At 46.7% G+C, this 23,172-nt stretch overlaps 1 protein-coding gene across 2 annotated transcripts in view; it reads right to left on the minus strand.

Annotated features, from left to right (window-relative positions):
* Nucleotides 1–19,550: 19,550 nt before the first annotated feature.
* The window catches only part of LOC310803369 (PAK4-inhibitor inka1-like), a 4,027-nt gene continuing 405 nt past the window's right edge, over nt 19,551–23,172 (minus strand). For both annotated transcript variants that reach the window (XM_083668109.1, XM_083668108.1), the window contains one exon: nt 19,551–20,685. In XM_083668109.1, the coding sequence (XP_083524235.1) occupies nt 19,663–20,646 (984 nt within the window). In that variant the 5' untranslated portion in view covers nt 20,647–20,685 and the 3' untranslated portion in view covers nt 19,551–19,662. The remainder of the gene's footprint in view (nt 20,686–23,172) is intronic.

Raw genomic sequence — 23,172 nt, forward strand, 5'->3', positions numbered from 1 at the left:
TAATGAGTGTGTGTATATACATATACATACAAATCTGATCATTATATCAAATCTGATCATTATGTTACATTCCTAGCTGAACATTAAAATCATGGCGATATACAATATAAAGAGTCAGTAACTGATTGGATATACTTTAAAGAGTCAGCAACTGATTGGATATACTTTAAAGAGTCAGCAACTGATTGGATATACTTTAAAGAGTCAGTAACTGTCAACATTAGGCATTAGGTGTGTTTTGCGTTCCAGTAATATGAGTGTGTTGTGAAGCAGCGCTACTGTACATGCTTGCGAAGATATTCTGCCTTGAGGATTTGAGCAAGCTGACTCCTGTAGATATCTTTGTTATCATTATTTAGTGCCATGTGACATACACTGTGCAGATGCTTTCGTTTGGTGAATGTATAACTCAACAACAGTCATGATATGATATTGTGTACTGTAGAAAAGCGAAACTCTAAAACGGCAACAAAAATCTATTCTCGTTATCCTTATTCTGTACCATGCGACGCATGCAGACATTATTGTTTAGCAAACCTAGAGATATACAGTACAATAGCAATGTATTGTTTGATACACTCTTGTAGACTAAAGCAAAACATTTGAATGTCAACAGAAAAGTCTACGAAACAGTGGAGTACGTATAGAGGCTCACATAGGCGGAATGAAAACGAAGACTAAAGAAACCAAAAGGCAAGTAGAGATCTGCTCCAGAGTACTGTAGCCCCAGTACAACAGTGAGGTATTTGTTGACATCCTCCATACACCATATTGAGGCTGGTAGAGGTAGAATTCGGAGGACGTCCACACAACTTGTATCCAGAAGATACTGTGTGGAATAGTGACACTGTTATGCGTATGCAAATGATGTGACTGTCTGTATAATTGTGTGCAGTGGCATCGTAGGCAATCCGTTTGACTATCTCACAGTACTAAGCAGCATATTTGAGTAAGCTGCTTATTTTCAGGAGAAAGTAAGATATTTATATAACCGATAACAGAATGAAATAACAGAAGTCAACCATGCAGTAATTCTTCCAGCTGGATATATATATCTCTCCCTTTCCCATCTCTTCCATTTTCCATCCATTAGTGTCTCCCTGTGTGTACGGAGTGGAATGGACAGTGCATGGGGCAGTGATAATGTGGGTTCTTCACTGAGTGCCCCCCGTCCCCGTCCCGTCCCCCCGTCCCCCCCGTCCCCCCGTCCCCTCCTCCCTTCTGCAGCTTTTCACATCCAGGTGTCAGGGGAGGGGAGCCAGTGGTGCGTTCCAGCTATAATGAACTGCTGGATATAAACAGACTGGATATAAACAGGCACATGAGCCATGATTACTACTACACACACACACACACACACACACACACACACACACACACACACACACACACACACACACTTATTCTTATTTGGGTTAGTTGGGCTGGGCAAATACACTACACTGTCACATAGTCCATTGAATCTAATGTTGCCTGAAGGCTCTCTAAACAATCCATGCATTTGTAATGCTGTGTTGTTATTTAGATTAGATTAGATTAGATTCAACTGTATTGTCATTGTCATTATTGTCATTTTCCTTGGTTCAACATTTTCACTGATGATGTTGTCTTTCTATGTACAACAGCATGCAGTCTGTCAGAATACAGAAGGAAGGCCATTCGAAGTCACCTCATCCCCAGCGTCAGCTGGCAGGCAGCTCAGCCTCACACTTCACTCTATTTCAGGGGTCTAATTTGAGGCTTTAGCTGCGGGTGGATTGTTTAGACATGTGGATGTGTTTCTCTGCAAGCAGCCATGGACTCACCAACCACAGCCTGGCACTAGCACCACAGGACACCCATCTCATCCCTGCTGCCCAAACATCAGCCCCCCCCCCCCCCCCCCAGCCCCTCCCCAGCCCAGCTACTGCTCCAGTGTTTGCCCACCACAGGCACCCAACAGTGTGCTCCAGTGGGCTCGAGACCCCTGCCTCAACATCATTAACATGCGGATGGCCTCACACAGAGAGAGTGGACACTGAGTCAGAGTTAAGTTCTGAAGTATTGGTACAGCCTGGGTTTGTTTATACTCTTTAAAGGGCAACTCAGTTGTATGCTAAATTGATTTCATGCAAAATAAGACATGTGGTATGAGACTCGGGGTTATTTCAGGGTATGTGCAGGAGCTATGACTTGCCTCGCTAGCTAGTTTGCAGTCTGGTGCCAATTATCCTGATTGGAGGGCCGCAGGCTCCCTCCAGACAACCTGCAGTGTGAAGGTGATTATGTCCCAGTGCCAGAGGCTCTCCATCAGGTGTGAGGACCACATGGAGAAACTGTAATGAGAGATGGGTAGGAAGGAAGAGGGGGGCGGGGGGCAAGAGAGAGGATTTGGGGCCATTTGGTGTGGTCCAGCTGTGATTCACTCAACCACTTTGGCCAAATGAGATTCCGGTGTTCTTCCTACAGTTAAATCAATTGGGATAAAAGTAAGGAGTTGTGTTCCCGAAAGAGTCAAAAGAACAGCGTGTCCTCATAGGACACCAGGAGATTAACGAGAATAAATTCTTAGAAATAAATTCAGTTGAGTGGTAATTCCAGACCAACTGGTATCTGAACACTGGGAAGCATTCTAGCACCCTCCATACTGTATATTTTAGAACCCAGAGGGTATTGTAGTCCTCAGGTTTTTATACCGCTTTAGTGCTGTTCATGTATATTGGTGTGATTCATTTGCTTCACACTTCCGAAAGGAAATGTTAAGATATATTCCAGCATATATACAGTTTATAATGCGGTTTAAAAGCTGAAGCTGTCATAACCAAACATGGTATTTGATGGAGAATGGAAACCAACCGTCCTTCTCTCCATATCAGCCTCTCATGCTATTGTTTGGACAAGCCACTGTAAACGTCTCCCCATAGGGAGTAGCAGGAGTTGACTATGTTGTTTATACTCACCCACAAGACCTAAGCTGCTCAGGAGACATCACCATCATCTCCTTATATAGACCTGGAGCACCAGTCTGGTAGACTGCACTTACGTTTTCAGACCACCATAGCCTACTGTAGGTGAAGGGGGCTATTTCTAAATTAAGATGACATGTGGTTACAGTACATGAGAGGAGTGAGAATGTCTGTATTTATTATCTTTGTTTTTTTTCAGGACTGGAACCTTGCTTTTTTTGGGCGGGTTGGTCTTGAGCTATATACCCAAACCCAAAGGACGCCTCTGACTAAACGTGTTCCTCAGCCTTCCTAAGATCCCATTCATGTCAGATTGCAATCCAACAAATCCCAGAGGGCTACTCTCGCTCTCAGACATCAGACGGAGGGTCACTCCATGATTGTCTTGCCTGGTGAGACCTATTTTTGTGAAAGTGGCTCCTTTTGTCTTTGGGAAAGTGATTGAGTCCCTTTATTACAAGTCTTTTTAGGTTTAGTCCACTTCTGGCCACGCTTTCAGGATAGCAACGGCTAACACTATCCCTTTGACCAGCAGAAGCCTGCCACTGCTATAAAACGCCAGGCCACATTGATACGCAGTCTGTCACAACTGACCCCCATTGACATCCTCAGGCCACTGGGACATCTGCTCTGTGCTAATTGAGAGAGGTCCTGTCTACAGGACAGACAGTGGAGACTGTAGTAAAGCTAATTGTCTCTGCTGTGTTAAACAAACCTGACGGGTGGTCAGAAAAGGCCTGACTTCGTACCCAAAACACACAGGAGGAAGGAAGAGCACCTCCCGTCTCATTGTTCTATTCACACACAAGTCTGTCCTACATTTCCAGAGGGTATTCCCGATTTCGATCGTGTCACGCCCTTGCTCTGTCTCTGTTTCAGTCATGCCTAACTGCATTGTCAGCTGCAATAAAGATTGTGTTGAATTCAATATGATTATCATCCATGTACACTTGAGTAGCATTTCAAGTTGATCTTAGATCAAGTCAAAGCAGCAAAAAACCACCATGAGGCTTTTGACAGCAGTTCTTGTGTGGAGTGTGAAGGCGATGATGTCAGCTGCTCTGTGAGGCGACCCAGGTTCGTATGAGTGGGCTGATAGCTGAACTGCTGTGGGTGTGACACAGTGGCATCCGGGGTGGTGTGAACTCTCAGAATATACAAGCTAAAGTAGTAGAGGGCAGATCACTGTGTCTGAATGGATTCTTTCATGGCTGGAATAAATGTCCAGTTGAGCAGAGGGTGTTGTTGTGGAGGGAGTGGTGTGGGTTTCTGTGTAGTCAGTGGTCTGTGCTGTGCTGTGCTGTGCTGTGTGACATGTGGTGGGCAGGGCCAGGTCCCAACAACCCCAGAGGCCAGACCGTGGGGCACACATCACCTTTGGGGTCAGGGGTCGAAAGGAGTCACACTTCCTGTGGCCTGCGTGGCCGGACCCCCGCTGACTCCTTTACCGGCTTCCTCATTGTTCTGATTTATCATCCCATCCCATTGATGTGGCCCCTTACAGAGGCTGTTAAAAGACCAAAGAGATTCACCTCGAACCAGATGTTTCACCAGACTACCTCCCTACAGGTCAGGCACTGAAACAGATAAAAAACCCATGGAGGAATGATGGGCTCATATATGTTTGGAAGTAGGAAATAGCCTAATCTACTTCTAAGAGTAGAGCCCCCCAATGTTGAGGCACAGGACATATATATATAGTGTCCTCCGTCATTCACCCACAGATGCTCAACACATCATTTAACTGTCAAAGTTGACTGTGAGCGTCTCATTTTTGGAGTTATTTTGGTGGTTAACTACCAGGCTGCTGGGCAGCTTTATGTCTGTGGCGGGGCGGAGTGTGTCCCCGGAGGGAGAGAGAGCCTGGTGTAGGGGGTGACGTGGCTCTGATGGAATGGCAGAAGGTTCAGAGTCACAACCTGAAGCTGGACCTGATTCTTTGGTTCTTCAGGGTCTTTGTCTTATTCTGAGTCTGGGCCTGGTTCAGGGGTCTAGGTCTGTATCTGGGACTGGGACTGGGACTGGGACTGGGACTGGGACTGGGACTGGGACTGGGACTGGGACTGGGACTGGGACTGGGCCTTGGTCTCTAGCACTGGGCCTAGGCCTTGGTCTTTGATGATGTGACATGAAAGCCTCCCTGCTGTCTGTCTCATCTCCGTCACTACCACCAGAGCACCACCGCCCTGCTAACTTGCTGAACAACACAACTCCACACAGAGCCAGGAAGTGGAGGCAGACCCAGAGCCCCGGGGCTAATGTGATCACATCAACCCCATTAGGAGGGTCCCACGTGGAGGCAGGTCTCGGGGCGGGGGAGGGGGGGGGGGGAGGGGGCGCGGCAACAAAAGGGTGCAGTGTCCCGTCCCCCCGTCCCCCCTCGGTGGGGTGGAGGAGCTGCTGCATGCCAGCGTGAAAATAAACGTATAATATAATCAGCGGCAGCAGCCTGCGCTGTTTCTCACTGTGGATGATGCATATTTAAAGCATGAGGCTAACGAGTGTGGTTTCCTTCTGCGTAATGCGATGAGTGAGGCAGAGGCACAGCTGCAGTCAGGGGAGGGAGGCCTGGAAGGCTGGAGGCTGGAGGCTGGAGATGTGGTGGTGGAGAGGGGAGGGAAGGCTGTTCTCATCCTCACTGCATCACTGCTCTTCAAATCCAAACGTATACTTAGCTCTAACTTTGTCCATGTAGGTACAGACACAGCATCCCTTCAACAGAAGATGTTTTTTTACACAGCTGCAGCAGCATACAGTTTCTCTTCAATCATTGTCAAAATCGCATAGATTTCAGAGGACTTTATTTGATGTATGCTTTGTTTGAATGATAACCTGTAGAGGAGAAGAGCTTATCCCTTGTGTTGGTTGTAGATGAGCATGTCCACAAGGGAAAAGGGAATTGAGGGAATTGTTGTTAGGGAATCAGATATGCTGCAATCAACACCTCAAACACCAGCGATTACAATCGTCACTAAAAACACAGAGTGTGAAAGAGTCAGCATTTAGCCTAGAGTGATGCAAGCACAATCAATAGGACCACCTCTCATGCATCATAACAGCTCAATATCCCCTTTCTAGCTAGAACACTCTGGCTCTGTGGATCTGAACGCAGCCTTGCATTGACTTGCATTGCCTTATGTAACATTGAAATAAATCATCTGCAATAAGACAGCTGGTACGGTAAAAAGAGGAAAAATATCCATATTTTAGGAGTATAAATTAGTGCTGTGGAGTCTATTTCCCTTTGAGGTGAATTCATCAAACCGCAGTCTAAACCAATCCTCATGACGAGGCACAGAGAAGATTGCCAAATTGCTGCAATAACACCACATTCCTCAGAAAACCAGACGCTTGTTATTTTTTGAATGTGATTTAAAGAGGATGAAAAGCAAAAGCGTCTCTGGAAGCATGAAAACCAAACCCTGGGTTTGGTTGGACTTGATTTGCAGTTATGTACATCAAACGGGGCATGTTTGTGGGCTCAGGTTTAACACTTAGCAGGAATGTGGATCATAATTGCGACCGGGTCTGACAGTGTATTTGAACTGAGCCAAGCGATGTGCATTAGTCAGCTGCGCAGAGCGACACATTCCCTGAAAACCAGCCAAAAAACAGGCCTGATCTGTACTGTGTAAACACTGGCATTATCAAGGGTTTATTTGGCTTGGTTGGGCTGAGTGTGTGTGTGTGTGTGTGTGTGTGTGTGTGTGTGTGTGTGTGTGTGTGTGTGTGTGCGCGCGTGGTGTGTGTGTGTGTGTGTGTGCGTGTGGTGTGTGTGTGTGTGTGTGTGTGTGTGTGTGTGTGTGTGTATGTGTGTGTGTGTGTGTGTGTGTGTGTGTGTGTGTGTGTGTGTGTGTGTGTGTGTGTGTATGCATACATGTAGGGACTGGCTGCGACAGCTTTGATAACAAATACAGAGTGGTGATAGACCCTAGATTAGATAGGGTTAGCTAGGGTTTGATGAATGGCTGCTGTGTGATAAGATGAATATGAAGGACTGCATGTGGAATGGGCCACAGGGAATTCTTAGGGAAAGAGTGTCCATCTGTCAGAAGATTGTGGTGTACACTGATGTTTTTGTGTGGCATCTTATGACGATAACCTGAAGGCGTTTTACTATACTATATTTCAACAGACCTGAGTCAGGCTCTGAGTCAGGCTCTCAGCTGGGCAGAAGCAGTCTAACTCACAGTGCCAGTCTAACCACCAAAGGCTTTCCCAGTTTTTATTTTGTCATGAGTCTAGAGGGGATGGGGCTGGAGTCTGGATGGGGACAGTCACAGGGGGGGCGGGGGGCGTCAGAGTCCTGTTGTCAGACCAATTAAGCAGACAGTAGTCAGTCTGTGTGATCAGATGTGAGGTTTGTTGTGTACAGTCCTGCCCTGCAGCCACACTGGTGCAGTGAGCCACGGGACATGGGCTACAGAGGTCAGCATGGTTAGCATGGTCATAAAAGACAAAGCATTCATTCACCACCAAATGTCTATTCTCACCGTCTTTATCTGTGTGTGTGTGTGTGTATGTGTGTGTGTGTGTGTGTGTCTGTCAGTTTGTGTGTCTGTCTGTTTGTCTCTGTGTGTGTACGTGTCTCTGTCTGTTCCTGTTAACCTGACTGTCAGGCTTAATCTAACTCTTAACCTCACTGTGTGTGTATTGTAGGAGCAGAGACCATTCCTTACCCTTTGCCTTACCCTTCCCTTCCACCAACCTTCAGAAGGAGGCAGAAGGACTCCTGTTGAGGTGACAGTAATGCTTATGACACCGTGAATACATTTCCCACGCTGCATCACGTTTGTCACTTGCCTCCGTTATGGAAAAGAGAGGAGCTGGTTCAGCCGGTCGGGTGTCTGAGGAGAGTTCCCACGTCGAGCTCTGCCTTGTGGCGTTGCAATAGCTGCTGGCGACCGCCAAGCCGTTTGTCCCGTTTCCTGACTCAGAGTAACTCGCCCCGTACTCCGTTATAATGCTCACGATCACATGATCCGGTGAGCCTGCGGAGCTTCTGTCTCAGCTGCGACAGACTGAGGCGTTTGCCAACGTCAATAGTGCCAACCAGGTCTGTGCCTAGGGCTGAAAACACACCGCTGAGATATTTAGGATATGTAGATATTTCGCTTCGTTAAAAGCTGGAAGGTGGAAGGGAGGGTTGGGATGGTTTCATGGACAGCTGGCTATGGGAACATGAGGAGGAGCAAAGCCTGGTGTGATATTCCATTCCATACATTATAATATGAGCCCGTCTTGAGATTTCTACCTCCACCAGCCTCCCCTATCACATATGAGCCCCCACCAGCCTCCCCATGTATGCATCGTATAGTATTGTTCAGTGTGTAGTGTGCGTTATATTGTACTGTATGTGTACTGTGTTCAGTGCTCTGCTGTGCGAAAGGTGTGTTGGGCTGTAGCGTCCGGCCCATTTACATGACATGCTTGCTAAATGCCGGCGGTGGGTTGACCTCCATATCAGATTAGCCTACAGCAGTCATTACTGGTAATCTATTTTCAAATAATCAGATCAGCTTATTTCTCTTCATTAGATCTGTGGTGGACAACAATAAGCACCTTGTGACTGGTTAATCATGGGCCGCCAGTGTCCTTTTAGACACAGAGGTGTGATTCCCATTACACTGATTGGTTTAAACTCAGATATTTAAAAAACCCACCAGAGTATTAACTGATCTAAGGCCTGCGATGTACAGTAAGTGAATTACTTTCACAAGTTGAGATTGTAACACTGTCAAGGGTAACTGACAGTCAGTGAAAGGGCTGTGTTTATTGACACTGTTGGCAGTTTATGACACATAACATCTCTCTTATTGTCCCATGTCACCAAACCTGTCTCACTTTTGTTTGGGCCTTTGACATTTCAACGTGGATCAACGGTCACTGGCAGTTCAAATCGAAAGTAGCGTTAAAGACAGGTTACTCAGGTTATGTCACAGTGACACGAAATGACTTTATGTTGCACTTGTGTACGACTCAGAGGAACAAGAAATCAACACATACTGGTTATGATTTGCTAAAGCAATGGGTTGAGGTTCCTTTGTTCCTTATTGTGAAACTAGTCCATTGGCGCCAGGAGCTTATTCTCATGACAGGAAGCACATACTGCACTTGTACAGTATAAACTTGGCACCTTTCTGCTTATTGCTCCAGTATTGAAGTCTTGGAGAGAGTGTTTGTACTATGTGTGTGTGTGTGTGTGTGTGTGTGTGTGTGTGTGTGTGTGTGTGTGTGCGCAAGTTTAATATTTGACTGCATCAGTAGCGCTTAGCCGGTCACTTAGTCATGAGGTCTCCATTACGGCCTGACAGCTCTGTTTAAAATCAACATTGGTCCAGGTGCTTGAGAGGGGGGCTTGGGGGGGGGGGGGGCATAGGGGTCTGGCCATCTGGCTTGCAGTTACCTCTGCTGGGCTCTGTGGAAGCACCATGCACAGGCCACCAGAACAACCCATCTCTGAAGAGAGATGCTCTGTAAGGCAACAGACCGTATTCCAAGTTATATTCAATGAAACTTCATTGAAAACTTCAAACTGATACCTATCTGTAGTAATTGTAGTAAACTCCCTCTCTCTCAGTCACCGTTCCCCAGTAATTCACTTGTAATAGATCCTAATCAGCGATAGGCCTCCAGGCTGATTCTGAACCTATATCACCCATGGTCATCTGGTCAACCATGTGTTCCCATGGCTTTGTGCCCTACCACAACACAAATAGCATTGTGTCTTCATCATCAGAAACACTTGCGTCAAACGAAATGTTTCATCACTGCTAAGGTCAGGATGATTGCCTTGTGATGAGCTTGTTGCATGTCTGAGGGGCTACTGGTCATGCTATCCATTTGGAGAGAGGAAACAATTGCCTACTGTTTGCTTATGTTTGCGAGGTAAATATAATGACGTCTTTGATACAGGCTTTGGTGGTTTACTGAATTTACAGAAGCGGATGGCTGTGGTCAGGATTGTGCCGTGACGTTGGTGACCTTTGACCTCGAAGTAGGGTCATGGTTATGATACTGCTTCATCAGTACGTTGTGATCGTGTGACACGGCATCGAATCCAGCCTCAGGCAGAAGGATTGTATCTGTTACATAAAGAGCCTTCAGTAAGGCTAAGTGATAGTCAGTGTATTCAAAGAGGGACCTCTATAATACTGTTCAGAGAGGCCTGTGAGATGTTCTCACTGGAGACAACCACATCAGGGGAGGCTGGTGGAAGTAGAAATCGGGGCTCATTGGAATGCATGGAACGGAATGAGGAATGGTATCAAACACCCTATTACCGTATTCTCACAAGCAGAAGCATATTCTCACCATTCATACTTTCCTCTTCAGCTCTGCTTTGTATCGCAACAGCAAAGTCATTCAACAGATTCTGCACTCAGATAACACACAGACAGCACTGGGAGAGAGACAGTGGAACAGCAGTCATGCAGAACTCATTGGCCCGCTAGGAAAGTAAAGAGTGATAGATAAGTATGCTCTGAGAAGCAAACCCTGGATAAAGGAGATTTGCACTGCCTTTGCAATTCAACCATACATTGGAGGCATCCTAGTTTGGGAGACGATGAGATGATGGGGGGGGACATTGGGAAATGGAAATGTCACAGAGAAAAAGAGAGGGAGGAAGTGGAAGACTGGGCGATCTTTGAGACCACACAGTGTCTGTCCTCCGTCGCCTGTCCCTTCACAACCGCATGTCTGAGACTGGAAAATGGCTCCATTGTGGGAGCTTGGCGGTGGCCTTCTCTCCCTGTCTGTGGAGGGACAGTTTGTGACATGGCCATGCTGTGGTCCCCGACAGGAAGACAACTTATCAAGGTCACTGTAGTGACCTCAGCTTCCTGCCAGCTAGAATGACCCATTGTGTGAGAGAGGACAGCTCTCACAGGCTTACGTCATGGCTGCAGTTTGGCCCACCCTGCTGTATCAGTACCACTCTCTCTCTCTCTCTCTCTCTCTCTCTCTCTCACAGCCCTGTAGTGCTTCACCATTACATCCAGTAGCCCCCCTCTCTTCTCAGCTCCATCCTCCTCTCCTCTCCTCTCCTCTCCTCTCCTCTCCTCTCCTCTCCTCTCCTCTCCTCTCCTCTCTTCTCTTCTCTTCTCCTGCCCTGCCCTGCCCTGTCCTCTCCTCTCCTCTCCTCTCCTCTCCTCTCCTCTCCTCTCCTCTCCTCTCCTCTCCTCTCCTCTCCCCTCCCGTCTCCCCTCTCCTCTCTCCTCCTCTCCTCTCCTGTTCTCTCTTCCCCCATCACAGAGCTGTCTTTGTATCCATCCTCTGTGCCTCGCCCTTATCTCTGCAGACCTTGGGTTCATCTGACCACGAGCCAGAGAGAACCCAGCTCCCGCCTTCACTATCCCAGTCCAGTCTTAGACATTTCCTGTGTGTCTTAACATTTGGGAAAGCTGTGGTTATTTCTCCCTCGCCCCCTTTTATATTCTAATCACATGAGCCCCCTTTAGTCCAGGCATGTTAGTTTGTAGATTAGGGTCTCGGGCTGTACAGTTTCTTGTTGTCCGACAGTAGACTGCGGGCATGTCAGCAGACTGAATGGCTCCATTAAGCCCTTGTGGGGTTGGGTAGCCACAGGGGGGCAAGTTGTCCATATGTGTCAGGAGTCACATGCCAGGCTTAGACTTTGATGATTGTGTGGAATGGGACATGGAGTTTCAATGAGGGATATACTGTCTAAGAACGGCTGCTTGCTAGTGAGGCATATGTTGGGATGTTGTTTTTCAGTGATACGGTGACTGAAATAATATAAAATATTCTTGAATGTGGTTAAACATGTCCTGCTGTGTATAAAGACATAGGAACTTTGAGAGGTCGGCTTGTTTATTGATTTTACCCCTCTGTGTCTGTTTTGGAGCGAGAAGCTATGTCAGGATTGTGGTGACCGTGTTTGTGTGTCTGGGAGAGTGTGAATATTTGTGTTTGGTGTGAGAGTGTGTGTTTTGGTGCTGTAGTCTTCCTGCCGTCTCTGTTTGAGTACACACACGGAGCTGTGGGGTTCTGAATGGATTCTGTATGGATTGACTTCTTAGTGACACACTCACAGTAGCTTCTTTTCACAGCAGAGGCATGGAGGAATGTCGAGGATACTGTAATTCTATATGTGCCTGCAACTCCAGCAGCTTCCCATGCTTGGTTTGTGGAAAGCCTCTTTTGACACTCATCTTGTTACCACAGTTAAAGGGACACTTCACCATGACCTCATATGCGTCATCTTCAGCAGCATACCAGTACTGTATATACGTATTGTATATGGAAATTGCAATTCTACGTTCTGTGGTCAAAAAGATAAGGGAAAAGATCCTAAGGAAATTACCCACTATGATGTTTTTATTCAGTGATTTTTCAAAAACTACAACCACAAACGGAATCCCCCTGCCTGGGAACTTTTTTGTGGTTTCTTTAACAACTGTCCAATATCTGAATTCTCTGTATTCCTAAAGTCTGACTGTGCCTTCACACAGAGTCCAAATAGCCAGTGGTCTAGATACCACATATCCAACTGCCTTCAATAGGCTTGGCTTTACAAACAAACCAAAATAGACTATAATTGCAGTACAATAACATGATGTGATCCTCTGCTTGTGCCATTGTTCCAAACAATTGTCTCTTTCAAGAACGTTGTTCTCTGTTGTGTCTTGGGCCAAGGGGGAAACTAGTCTTTTTATGGGACTTTCGAAACAAGACAGGGAGGGAAACAGAAACAGCATTAATTGTCTCCAGAGAAGTTAATGTTTTTTCCGTTCTCCTTTATTGTGTTGTTTTCCCTCCTCTTTTTCCGCTGCTGAAGGAGGAGACGTCACGACTGTGGCTGGCGGCCGGCCGTGCTCTGGTCCCTGAACGTGACTGCAGGCGCTCCTGGAGAGGCCCAACACACACACAGCTCAGCCACTGAGCCGCAGGAGCTAGGAGAACAGGGCCACAACACAACACACAGGCTCAGACAGGCCCTCCCTAATACACACATAAACACACATGTAAACACATGCGTGCACGCACAAAAGCACACACACACAAACACGCATGCACACACATGGAGAGGGAGAGAGGGGGGAGGAGGGGGGGGGGGGGTACAAATGGTTTATTTGTTTTCTTCTGCTCTTTGTTGGCTCAATTCTACACATGAAAAAGCCCAAAGGGCATTCTGAAAAGGGCCCTTCTCAAAACAAATTCTGTATACCGTATATATATATCACTGAACAGCAAACATTTGGATACATTTTGATGCAAATAAATCCCGAACACACTACAACCAAAAAGTGTGATTTTGTTCACCATGCAAATGCTGCCCTATGAATCTATTCGCTGCGTTACACACACAAAAAAAACAGCACTCGTTTGCATGAAAAAAAACGCTCTAACATAACCTTGATGTGATTTATAATCTTCTACATGGGGCTTGAATGTGACCTCGTGCATCCCCCTGTATATGAAGTGGTTGTATTTGTCCTGGGCGATTTATTATTTGCTTGTGAAAGAGACTGTTTGGCCCCTCAGAGGAAGTGGGGTTTGACCCGGAGGCCATGTTTGGCCATGAGAACCCTGGCAGGCCAGAGCCAGAGCAAGGCCTCGTGGGATGCGTAGTCTCTGTCAGCCCCCACTGTTAGGTTTCCCATGAACCCAGTTATTTAACAGCCAAACCACGAGATGAGATGCAGAGTCAGCAGGCTGAACAGCTGTGTGTCATCCCTAATGATGGAAAATATATACACGACGTACACATTTCTGTTCTACATTTGGCACACTGAAGTTTTCGCTCTGCTCCGTTTTACTGCCACATACGGTGACTTACCTCGTCATAATACATAATCTTATGTGGTGTGAAGAAGATCAAGTGCATTTCTATGAACTAAGACAAATCAGTAAACACTGACATACACAGTGTAGTTCAGTTTTAAGTCGTGAATACATACACCAGCCTTCCTCAGGCCTTCCTGCTGTGTGGTGATGATTGTGTGCTGAGGATCAGGAGTGATGGTTCTGTGTGTTGAGTGAAGGCTGTGTGCCGCAAACCTCTGATTGATTCTATTTACACAGTCTTCTCATAGAGAGAGAGAGAGAGAGAGAGAGAGAGAGAAAGAGAGAGAGAGAGATGGGCATTAATCACATTCAGCCCTTTGTCAGACTCCTCTGACAGCCTTCACTGACTCCATACACCCCCTCTCCATTTCCTGCCCTGCTCTCTGTATAGAAGACGTGTGAGTGAGGGGATGAGATTGGTGTGCGTGTGTGTGTGTGTGTGTGTGTGTGTGTGTGTGTGTGTGTGTGTGCTTTGCGTGCGTGCTCTGCGTGCGTGTGTGTGTGTGTGTGTGTGTGTGTGTGTGTGTGTGCGTGTGTGTGTGTGTGTGTGTGTGTGTGCGTGTGTGTGTGTGCGTGTGTGTGTGTGTGTGTGTGTGCGTGTGTGCGTGCGTGTGTGTGTGTGTGCACTCCCTCTCACGTGGCATCAATAAAAGGGGGAGCAAGCATGAGGTGGATAGACTCTCTATCAGAGACAGAACCTTCGTCTGGCCCAGTGGCAGATATATCTTTAATCTGCCCAGTCTGTCTGGGCCTGTGACTGATAGTGGAAGCCCTGTACTGGGCATAGCTCCAACACATACTTCTCCCATTTCTCCCCGTCTGCAGAGACCCACAGTGAACTTGGTCATGTTTATCTAATTGCACTCAAGAGCAAAGAGCTCTCAGCTGCTTGGTTCAGTTACCTTTTTCCTAATTAAACAGATGCTCTGTAAAAACAGATGAATATTGTGTTGTTGTTGTTGTTGTTTTTGTTGTTGTTCACATGTTCAGCTTCAGGAATTTGATGAGCCTTTTGAGTTCACTGAACTCAAATGACTGGAACAGCTGCCGTTAACTGACTCACCCCTCTCCCAGGCAGCTGAGATGAGAGAGTGAACCTTCTCTCAACACTGTGACGATGTTACCTGTGTGCTCGGGGGTCGATAGGGAGTTCAGTAGACACATGCATCGACAGAGGGGACCAGACACTCTCAGAACAGAAGATTTCTGGATAAAAATCTCCATATTAAGCTAAACTCTCACTGCAAGTACAGGTCCTCCACTGTAAGTGTCTCTGAGCCGGGGCTGAGAGACGTGTTTCAACACGCTCCCTCTGCTCCGCACGTTCCCTGTCTCTGATCCTAAATGCCAAACTACATTCTCTGGAAGAGTCAGTCACAGAATGCCCCGGCTTCCGCCGAAACTCGTAAGCCGCGTGACGCTTCCAGGTGACCGCTTTTAAGGATGTGTGTAAAACCAATCCACTGACATGTAGGCTAATCAACGTCAGCGGCTTCCAATGTACTGGGAAATGTCACGACAACAAAGGCAGGATTATCTTTCAACTCTATCGTTCCTCTTTTATCAGAAAAGGTGGAAACTAAGACACATAACAGTTCTCTGTCATCACAACATCAACTCTTGTATTGAAAAACTTCCTATGAACTTGGAGCGTCCCACTACTGGTTTCCTATTGCGCAAAAAGCAGAATTTGAGAACAATCGTCATGGCATGTTTTTAACTGGGTTTGGAACTCGGCCAAAACCAATGCTCACCACCACACAGACTGCATAATGGTATGCTAACAGTGCAATATAGTAGTATGGTAAATGCTATGCTAACTGTACACTATAGTATGGTAATGGCTATGCTAACTGCACAATATGGTATGGTAAATGTTAACTGCCCCATTAATGCTGACCTTCACACCTTCATCCCAGTCTAGAAGCGGCACCACATTGTTGTCTGGGATGTCATTACCATGGCTGAGCAGTTCTCTGGCTGATTGGGGGGTTGTTAGCAGGTAAGCTACACAGCTCTTTGTCACCAATCCCACCCCCCCCCTCATTTCGAGCCTCTCTGTAAAGAACATTGTCAGCAGAGACACATTAACTCTGCACATCTCCAGTCACAGTGAGTGCACATACATATCACACCTCTCACCTGAGCCCTGCCACCCCCCCCCACCCCCCACCCCCGCCCCCTCCCCCAGAGACCATTTGTCCGCCCCTGCCTACACTCACAGCCCTATTGAAGGCATTCAAATAAAAAGCCCATTCAGGTCGCTGGTCCCAGAGTGTCTGCATTGACTGTAGAGGTTCCATTTGGAATGAGGGAGATACTGATGGATGCACGAATGACAACCATGTTGTCCTGAATGAGCGCCACACTGTACAATAATCAAAATAAAACGGTTATAATATAAAATAATATAAAAAATAGTGTTACAAAATACATAAAAGGAGAAAACAAACAACAGTCAATGGAGGGGAGGGGTCTGTGTGTGTGTGTGTGTGCGGGGGGGTATCTACAGTACTGATAATTGTAAAAGCTCTGTGAAGTCACAAGAATGGGTACCATGCCAAACTTTAACACATGGTCAGTTTTTCCCCTTTTGTTTGCTCGGTGGATAATTACAAAGTGGATGATTGGAACAAGAGATTACAGAGCATGCATGCTGATGTGTGTGAGTGCTTTCATCAGCCCCCCCACCCCCCCACCCCCCCCCCGGCTATCCGGGAAGAAAAAAAAAACGGTTCATCTCGCTACCACTGTTAATTAAAAAGAGATTGGGATTAGAAGGTTGTCCACTGCCTTAAACTGTTTACTAACACAGACTCGGGGGCGATTTAGCACATGTGCTGATTCCCTCACCCGCATGCCATCACATTATCTCACATTATCATGCCATCACATTATCTCTAAATCAGCACACATCTGGCATCAGCTCTACTGTCTGCCTGCCTGACTGTCTCACTACAGCCTGGAGTAGAAGTTGCCCTTGATTACAGATTCAAGATCACATATACAATGTCTCCTCTTACCATTTAAAATAGCCCTCCAACAGACCCCCAGTAGTGACCTCCTGCTGAACTACAAGTACCAGGGTCCACAAGCCAGGATGGACCACTCTCATTATTCAAGGCTGACTGTGGATCTGTATGGTAATCACTGTACTGACTGGTATTAAAGATATTCAGTGCTCTTTGAATGGCAGCTAATGGACTGAATGGGTAACAACTCATTTGTATTGTGGTTGAAGTGACTGCATTTGAATGTTGCTGTCTACTATTCATTGAGACTGGGAGAGACACCACCAGACTACAAAGCATCTCAGTTTAATAGCTTGTGATGGTCCACTGCTGTGCAAACCTTCTCTGCTGCCCCAGGGATACAATAAGAACAGTGGTGAGAGGACCTGGTTCATTAGAGAAACACCTTCAATGGCTCCTGTAAGCACCACATAAAAGATACGCAAGCACGCACACACACACACAGACACAGACAGACACACACACACACACACACACACACACACACACACTCACTCATTCTGATAAACAAGCACACACGCACAGACACACAGACACACAGACACACACACACACACACACACACACACACACACACACACACACACACACACACACACAGTGTGGCGACTATGTGTACAAAGTAGATCTATTGCCTTTGCTGGCTCTATCTCTCATCCTACTTCCATGAATTATTCTCAGGATAGGTGATAGATTGATGCACTTATGCAGCTGGGCTTGTCTACCGGGACCTTGCACCCTAAAATAAAGTAGCGATGCACTGAGTAGAGCCACTCTAAACCAACTTTTAAGTGCAAACTCCTGTTTCTTAAAATACAAGTCAAGCCCATTTCATTTCGCATGTTCTTCTGAGACTGTTTCTATAAAAAGGAATCATGTCCGGGACCATCAAAAGGTTTTTTTTTCTTGTCTTTTATTTTTTCAGCATAGAAACTTGAAACATCTCAGGATAAGGGCTCGTTCCATCAAGGCTGCTAACCCTGCCTGCCTGCCTGCCTGCCTGCCTGCCTGCCTGCCTGCCTGCCTGCCTGCCTGCCTGTCTGCCTGTCTGCCTGTCTGCCTGTCTGCCTGTCTGCCGTTCCGCAAGGAGACCTAGATAAACAGACAAAGACAAACGACACCTAAGAAGAACCATCTCTCTTCCCTAATCCCCCTGCCTCCTCCATATCACACAAGATTGGTGGGCCTGGCTGGCCCATGCAGCTCAACTCTTGGAACTAGAGGGATTCAGATGGGGAACTGTCTCCCTCATTTTTTTTTCCAGCAACACCATCATTCTACTTTTAATCTTAATTTCATTAACTAACCGGACATAATAATTACAGAAGAGACGATGAAGCAAGTCTTTTTTTTCTGGGGTAGATTGTCTCTATGTCTCTGTCTCTGTAAACTGTCGGTGTGTGTTAGACTTTTGAACTGAACGAGCGCAAACAAATGGTACCCTCCATTAGCCGATGTGTGTGGATGACTTGGCACCACCTGTGAGACCAACAGTGAGAGCGAGTGAGTCTAGGCCCGGTTAAATGAGGCGGTGGGCTGTTAGTGTTACTGAGACTGTGAGCTCTGCTTAATAAAGTGGCGGAGAAGAGTTAACTTGCGCTCCGACTGTACACAGCTGCTCAGTCTCTGCCCACAGTGCTCTCTCTCTGCAGGGACACACGTGGGACATTAGCTCATAAAGCACGTGTGTCTGAGGCCGCCACAGATCTTTGTTTTGATAGAGCCTTTATTCCCCCTTCTCCTTGGCCTGTAAATAACTTGGTTGTCCTCTTTACTCTTAACTCTTTCTCTCTCTCTCTCTCTCTCTCTCTCTCTCTATCTCTCTCTCTCTCTCTCTCTCTCTCTCTCTCTCTCTCTCTCTCTCTCTCTCTCTCTCTCTATCTCTCTCTCTCTCTCTCTCTCTCTCTCTCTCTGTCTCTTGAGGGTTTCTCCTGGTGAGACAGGACTTGTGAGAACATTGTGTTCTCACTTCTCACCTGGAATCTTGTGCTCTTTATTCATAATCATATATTTGGTTACACGTCTTTACGTCGGCCTCTCTAAGATGGAATGAGCTGAGAAAACAAGCTCAGGAAAGATCATTGTTAACATTACAAATTGTAACGAGTTTTTGAAATAAATATTTATTTTACAAATAAATATGTGTAAAGTTTGTGATAGCTTTTATCCGAATTAGTTTTTTTAATTGGTCCATCCAGTCATTGCCCAATTGAACTTTAAGCTTTATTTAATTCACAAACTAGGTAGCTGCTGTTTAATGCTGTTCTTAATGCTGGATATTTCTCTCATTGTCAACCAGTTAAACCATGCAATTGAATTAAATTAAATTAAATTAAATTAAATTAAAAAAACGTTATCCATCCCTAAGTGGCAATTACTTTGGATTCTACTCCTACTTTTTATTATTCTCCTCCAAAATCATATGTGTCTTCAGTTCTGTTTCTGATTAAAACATAATTAAAGCCTGCGTTCCCACGAGAAGTGAAACACTCCTTTGATCATGAGAGTAAAGGAAAGCCACTCTCTCACATCCACAGTAATTCATGTCAGGTGACGACTGTAAATCTCCCACCTCATTTTGAATGACTTTCACTGGATGGGTTTCCTTTGGGATCGCTCTAATTAATCCAGAGCAAGATTCCCAGGAATCACCCTTCATTCATAGCCCCTGTTTACCTGACACTCAGAGTTGAATATGTCAATGATGCAAGGAATACTTCCATTCTTAAATTAAACAAACCTTTTTATTTTTGGCAGCTTATAATGGGAACATAACAGTGGGAACATTGTCTTATATAAAAATAGAGTCGCTTTGTGGATTGTCAAATGTCCGTTCTTTACAGTGTTAGGAGTCTGTTGGTCCTGACCCTCGGTCAGATGTATCCGATGATGTCATTACAGATAATGGGCTGTCTGCTGCCTGACTTCATGAGGGCAGTGAAGCGATAGAAGTCTGTCTCCACCTCGTGCAGGCCTGTGTGGGACTGGTGGAAGAAGGGGGCGCGTGGCTGTAGAGGCTCCACCCCTACGGGACACGAGAGGCGTTTGGGGGCCATGGCCGTCCTATTCACACGGGAAGAGTCTGAGGACCTCATCCTCACTCGCCCCTCGACGCTCTTCGACATCCCTGCTAGTTTCCTCCTCACGTTGACCAAGAAGCCTTTCGCTAGTCTACGCCCCCCAGAGCTGGGCTTGAGTTCTGCCGGCTCGGGACACTCTGGTAGGTCCATCCAGTTCTGTATGAGGTCAGCGAAGCTGTTGTCCCCCAGCACCAGGGGCTGGCGGTTCCGTCCCCGTGTCAGGAGCGACGTGGTCCAGTCGTCCGGGTCGCTGGCCTCGAACGAGGTCCACCTCTCCAGGCAAGCGTCGGAGGTGGACTTGGGCCGGACCCGTCCGCTGGAGGCCCGGTTGGTGCGAAGGCAGGCGGAGTTAGACACCCGTACGTTCCTGGTCCTCCTGAGCACCACGCCCTCATCCTGCCACGAGGCCTCCGAGTACCCCGAGTCGAACTCCAGACTCTTCTCACTGCTGGGGGAGCCCAGGCTCAGCCTCAGGCCCAGTCGACTGCCTGCCTCCTCCTCCTCCTGGTCCTCTTCCTCCTCCAGAGGGCTGGCGAGGCAGCAGGCCGAGTCGTAGGTGCTGGCCGTGCTGGCGTCAGAGATCCGCAGCCGCGTGCGTCGCTCCCGCTGCAGTGCCCTCTGTTGGCAGGCGCGTGCCACTGCGGAGCGGTGGGCCAGGGCTGGGGCCGGGGTGGTGGAGGTGGAGGTGGTGGTAGGGTTAGTGGGGCCAGAGGCAGGTCCAGGGCAGCCCCTCCTCAGGTGCTTCAGGTCCTGCAGGGACCTCATCATGTAGTGCATCTGCTCCCGCAGGCAGTCCCCAGAGTCACGTAAACACAGCTGAGAAAGACAAGAGAGGGGACAGGGTTAGACATAGGCTGGCACTTACAAACTATCACCTATTCTTGCATTCAGTGATAAGAAATGCGACGTTAATGACTGGATGCTTTTCTTTTATTGGTGTTAAGTAGGGAGAAATCACTTTTCAAACACTGGTGAATGTAGAATGACAATACATGTTTTATGTCTGAATGACTATGTTCAGACTAGGCTGCAATGGTCCAATAAAAACCAAGCATTCTATTTTCCATTGTAAAGTCTGTAGTCTATGAGTAGTAACTACACTTCTAATCCTCGTAGCTGGTGAATAGAATAGAGACGGCTCTTTAGGGCAGGCTCAGGCTTGCTCACCGGGTGACTGGGCATCGCAAAGTTTCGACTCCCTGTAAAAGCTACGCCTCTTCTTGAAAAGGTACTCAGAGAGTCACACCACACCAAATGCTACCCTAATTCAAAAAACAGAAAACACCCAGGCTCCACCTGCCATGGATCTCACTGTCACACACCCATCTGAAATACAAAAGTGTATCGGACCACACGTTTAATATAGACCCACCCACAGCAATATCACGATTGAAATTGCCCCACTACACCTACTGTTCATTGACTTGACCACACCTGTCTGAATGTCTGAAATACAACTGTCACACACCCACATCATAATTGTCTTAGATAGATAATACTCTAATCCATACAACAACATCCAACAACTTTAAAGTCTCCCCTTTTACGATCTCTGTATAGGTAATAAAGTCTGAAAATACCCTGTTTTAACATGAGTGAACCAATAGGACAAGGTTGCTCCCAGCTGCTCAGCAATAGGATGGCTTGGGGTGTCTGTGGTGCAATTTGGGGGTATGGGATATATTGTAGGTGTATAGTGGTGTGTACCTCTTTAAGGGTGCAGCATGCCTGTGTAAGTCAGCTGTAACACACTAAAGAGCATAAGACTCGATTTCCTCTACCCCTGACTCCCATGAAGCCACTCTGATTGGTCGAAACCAACCAGTGAGCAGTGCCGGCTCACACTCAAAATCAAACAAGGGTTGACCGGCCAGATGACGGACGGTGCATGAGCCCCCCCAAAAAATACTTTGGAATGGAAAAGGTGGGCTACACAATATACAGCATACACACAGGCTGAATCTTTAACCGAGTATGAAAGAAAAGTAAATGTTGTGGCCATGACTGAAAATGTAACATAGAATGACCAAACATTTGACAGACCACCCACGGCTTCCATTCAGTGTTGGTCTTACATGAGAGTGGCACCAATAACTATGCAACAGAAACAAAATTAGATTACAAAAGCCATGATGTCTTCTAACTTCAACAGTGGCCAGGGTCGATTCAGAGTTCACATTACTAAGGGTGATTCTTTGTTTAGCAATGGATGAATATCAATAGGGACTCTTTGGGAATAAAACAGTAGCTGTCCATGAACAAAGACAGAGACAATGTGACACTGTCTGTCTTAGCCAGGGACAGGAACTTAACCTCCCAGCCCTGAATGGCAGACTGACCTCACGGTGGTGTGAAGAATGTGAAGAGGAACAGTGGAGGAGAGAGAGGGAACCATCTCAGACACAGGTTCATGTCTGACGGCGCCATAAAGGTCACAACCAGTGGTTCACTACATGAATGAGCCATTCTGTCCAGCACACAGTCCCCACCACTCTGACCTATGAACCTGTGTGCCCTGCTGTCCCTGTCATGCGTTGGGGAAGTGCCTCCACTCCACTATGGTCCATTGAGGTGTTTGACCCTCTCCCAAGACCTTCTGCCTCTGTTTGCTTTCATCACAACACTGGTAGATGCAGCAGGGACATGAGAGTGCAGCTACAACACTGTTTTGTGTTACAATCATTAGAACACAACAGAACACAACAGCTAAGCTATCACCACAGGTTATCAACAAATCTTCCTGGGGCAAAGAAGTGTTGCCAAAAAGGCTAACATTGTCCATATTCTCTGTTACTTTCAAGAGATGGAGCCCTACAATGGAAATAGGTCACAACCAGCATCTACCCATAGATTGGATTTTGAGGTCCAGATAGGGAATAATTATGACCATGAGGATGTCTTCTAAAGAATATGACATAATTGTTACATATAATTCCCTCAGTAGCAGTTAAAGACATCCCCATATGCTTCATAGTTTTGGAGAATGGATAAACTGTTAATAAACTGCCATTTGGTTGTATTTACCACGACACATGGCATTCAGTGTGGATAGCAGCATCCCTCTGTACAGACATTTGGGAATCAGTATTGTGCGGGACAATCGCCTTCTGCGCACAGAGCGTTGCCCTGCAGATGTTGTCTCCATATGCTTGCCCGAAATAACTGTCAGCGGCAGTTAATTTAGTCTCTTTGGTTTTGGAGTCTTTTTGGCATAAATCAATTCAAATATGTACGCACTGAGTCACGAATTGTCTATCTCCAAAAGTCTACAACACACGACGTATTGTACAGCCACTAGTGTCG

Source organism: Argentina silus (genome assembly GCF_951799395.1).
Source record: "Argentina silus genome assembly, chromosome: 4".
NCBI lineage: Eukaryota > Metazoa > Chordata > Actinopteri > Argentiniformes > Argentinidae > Argentina > Argentina silus.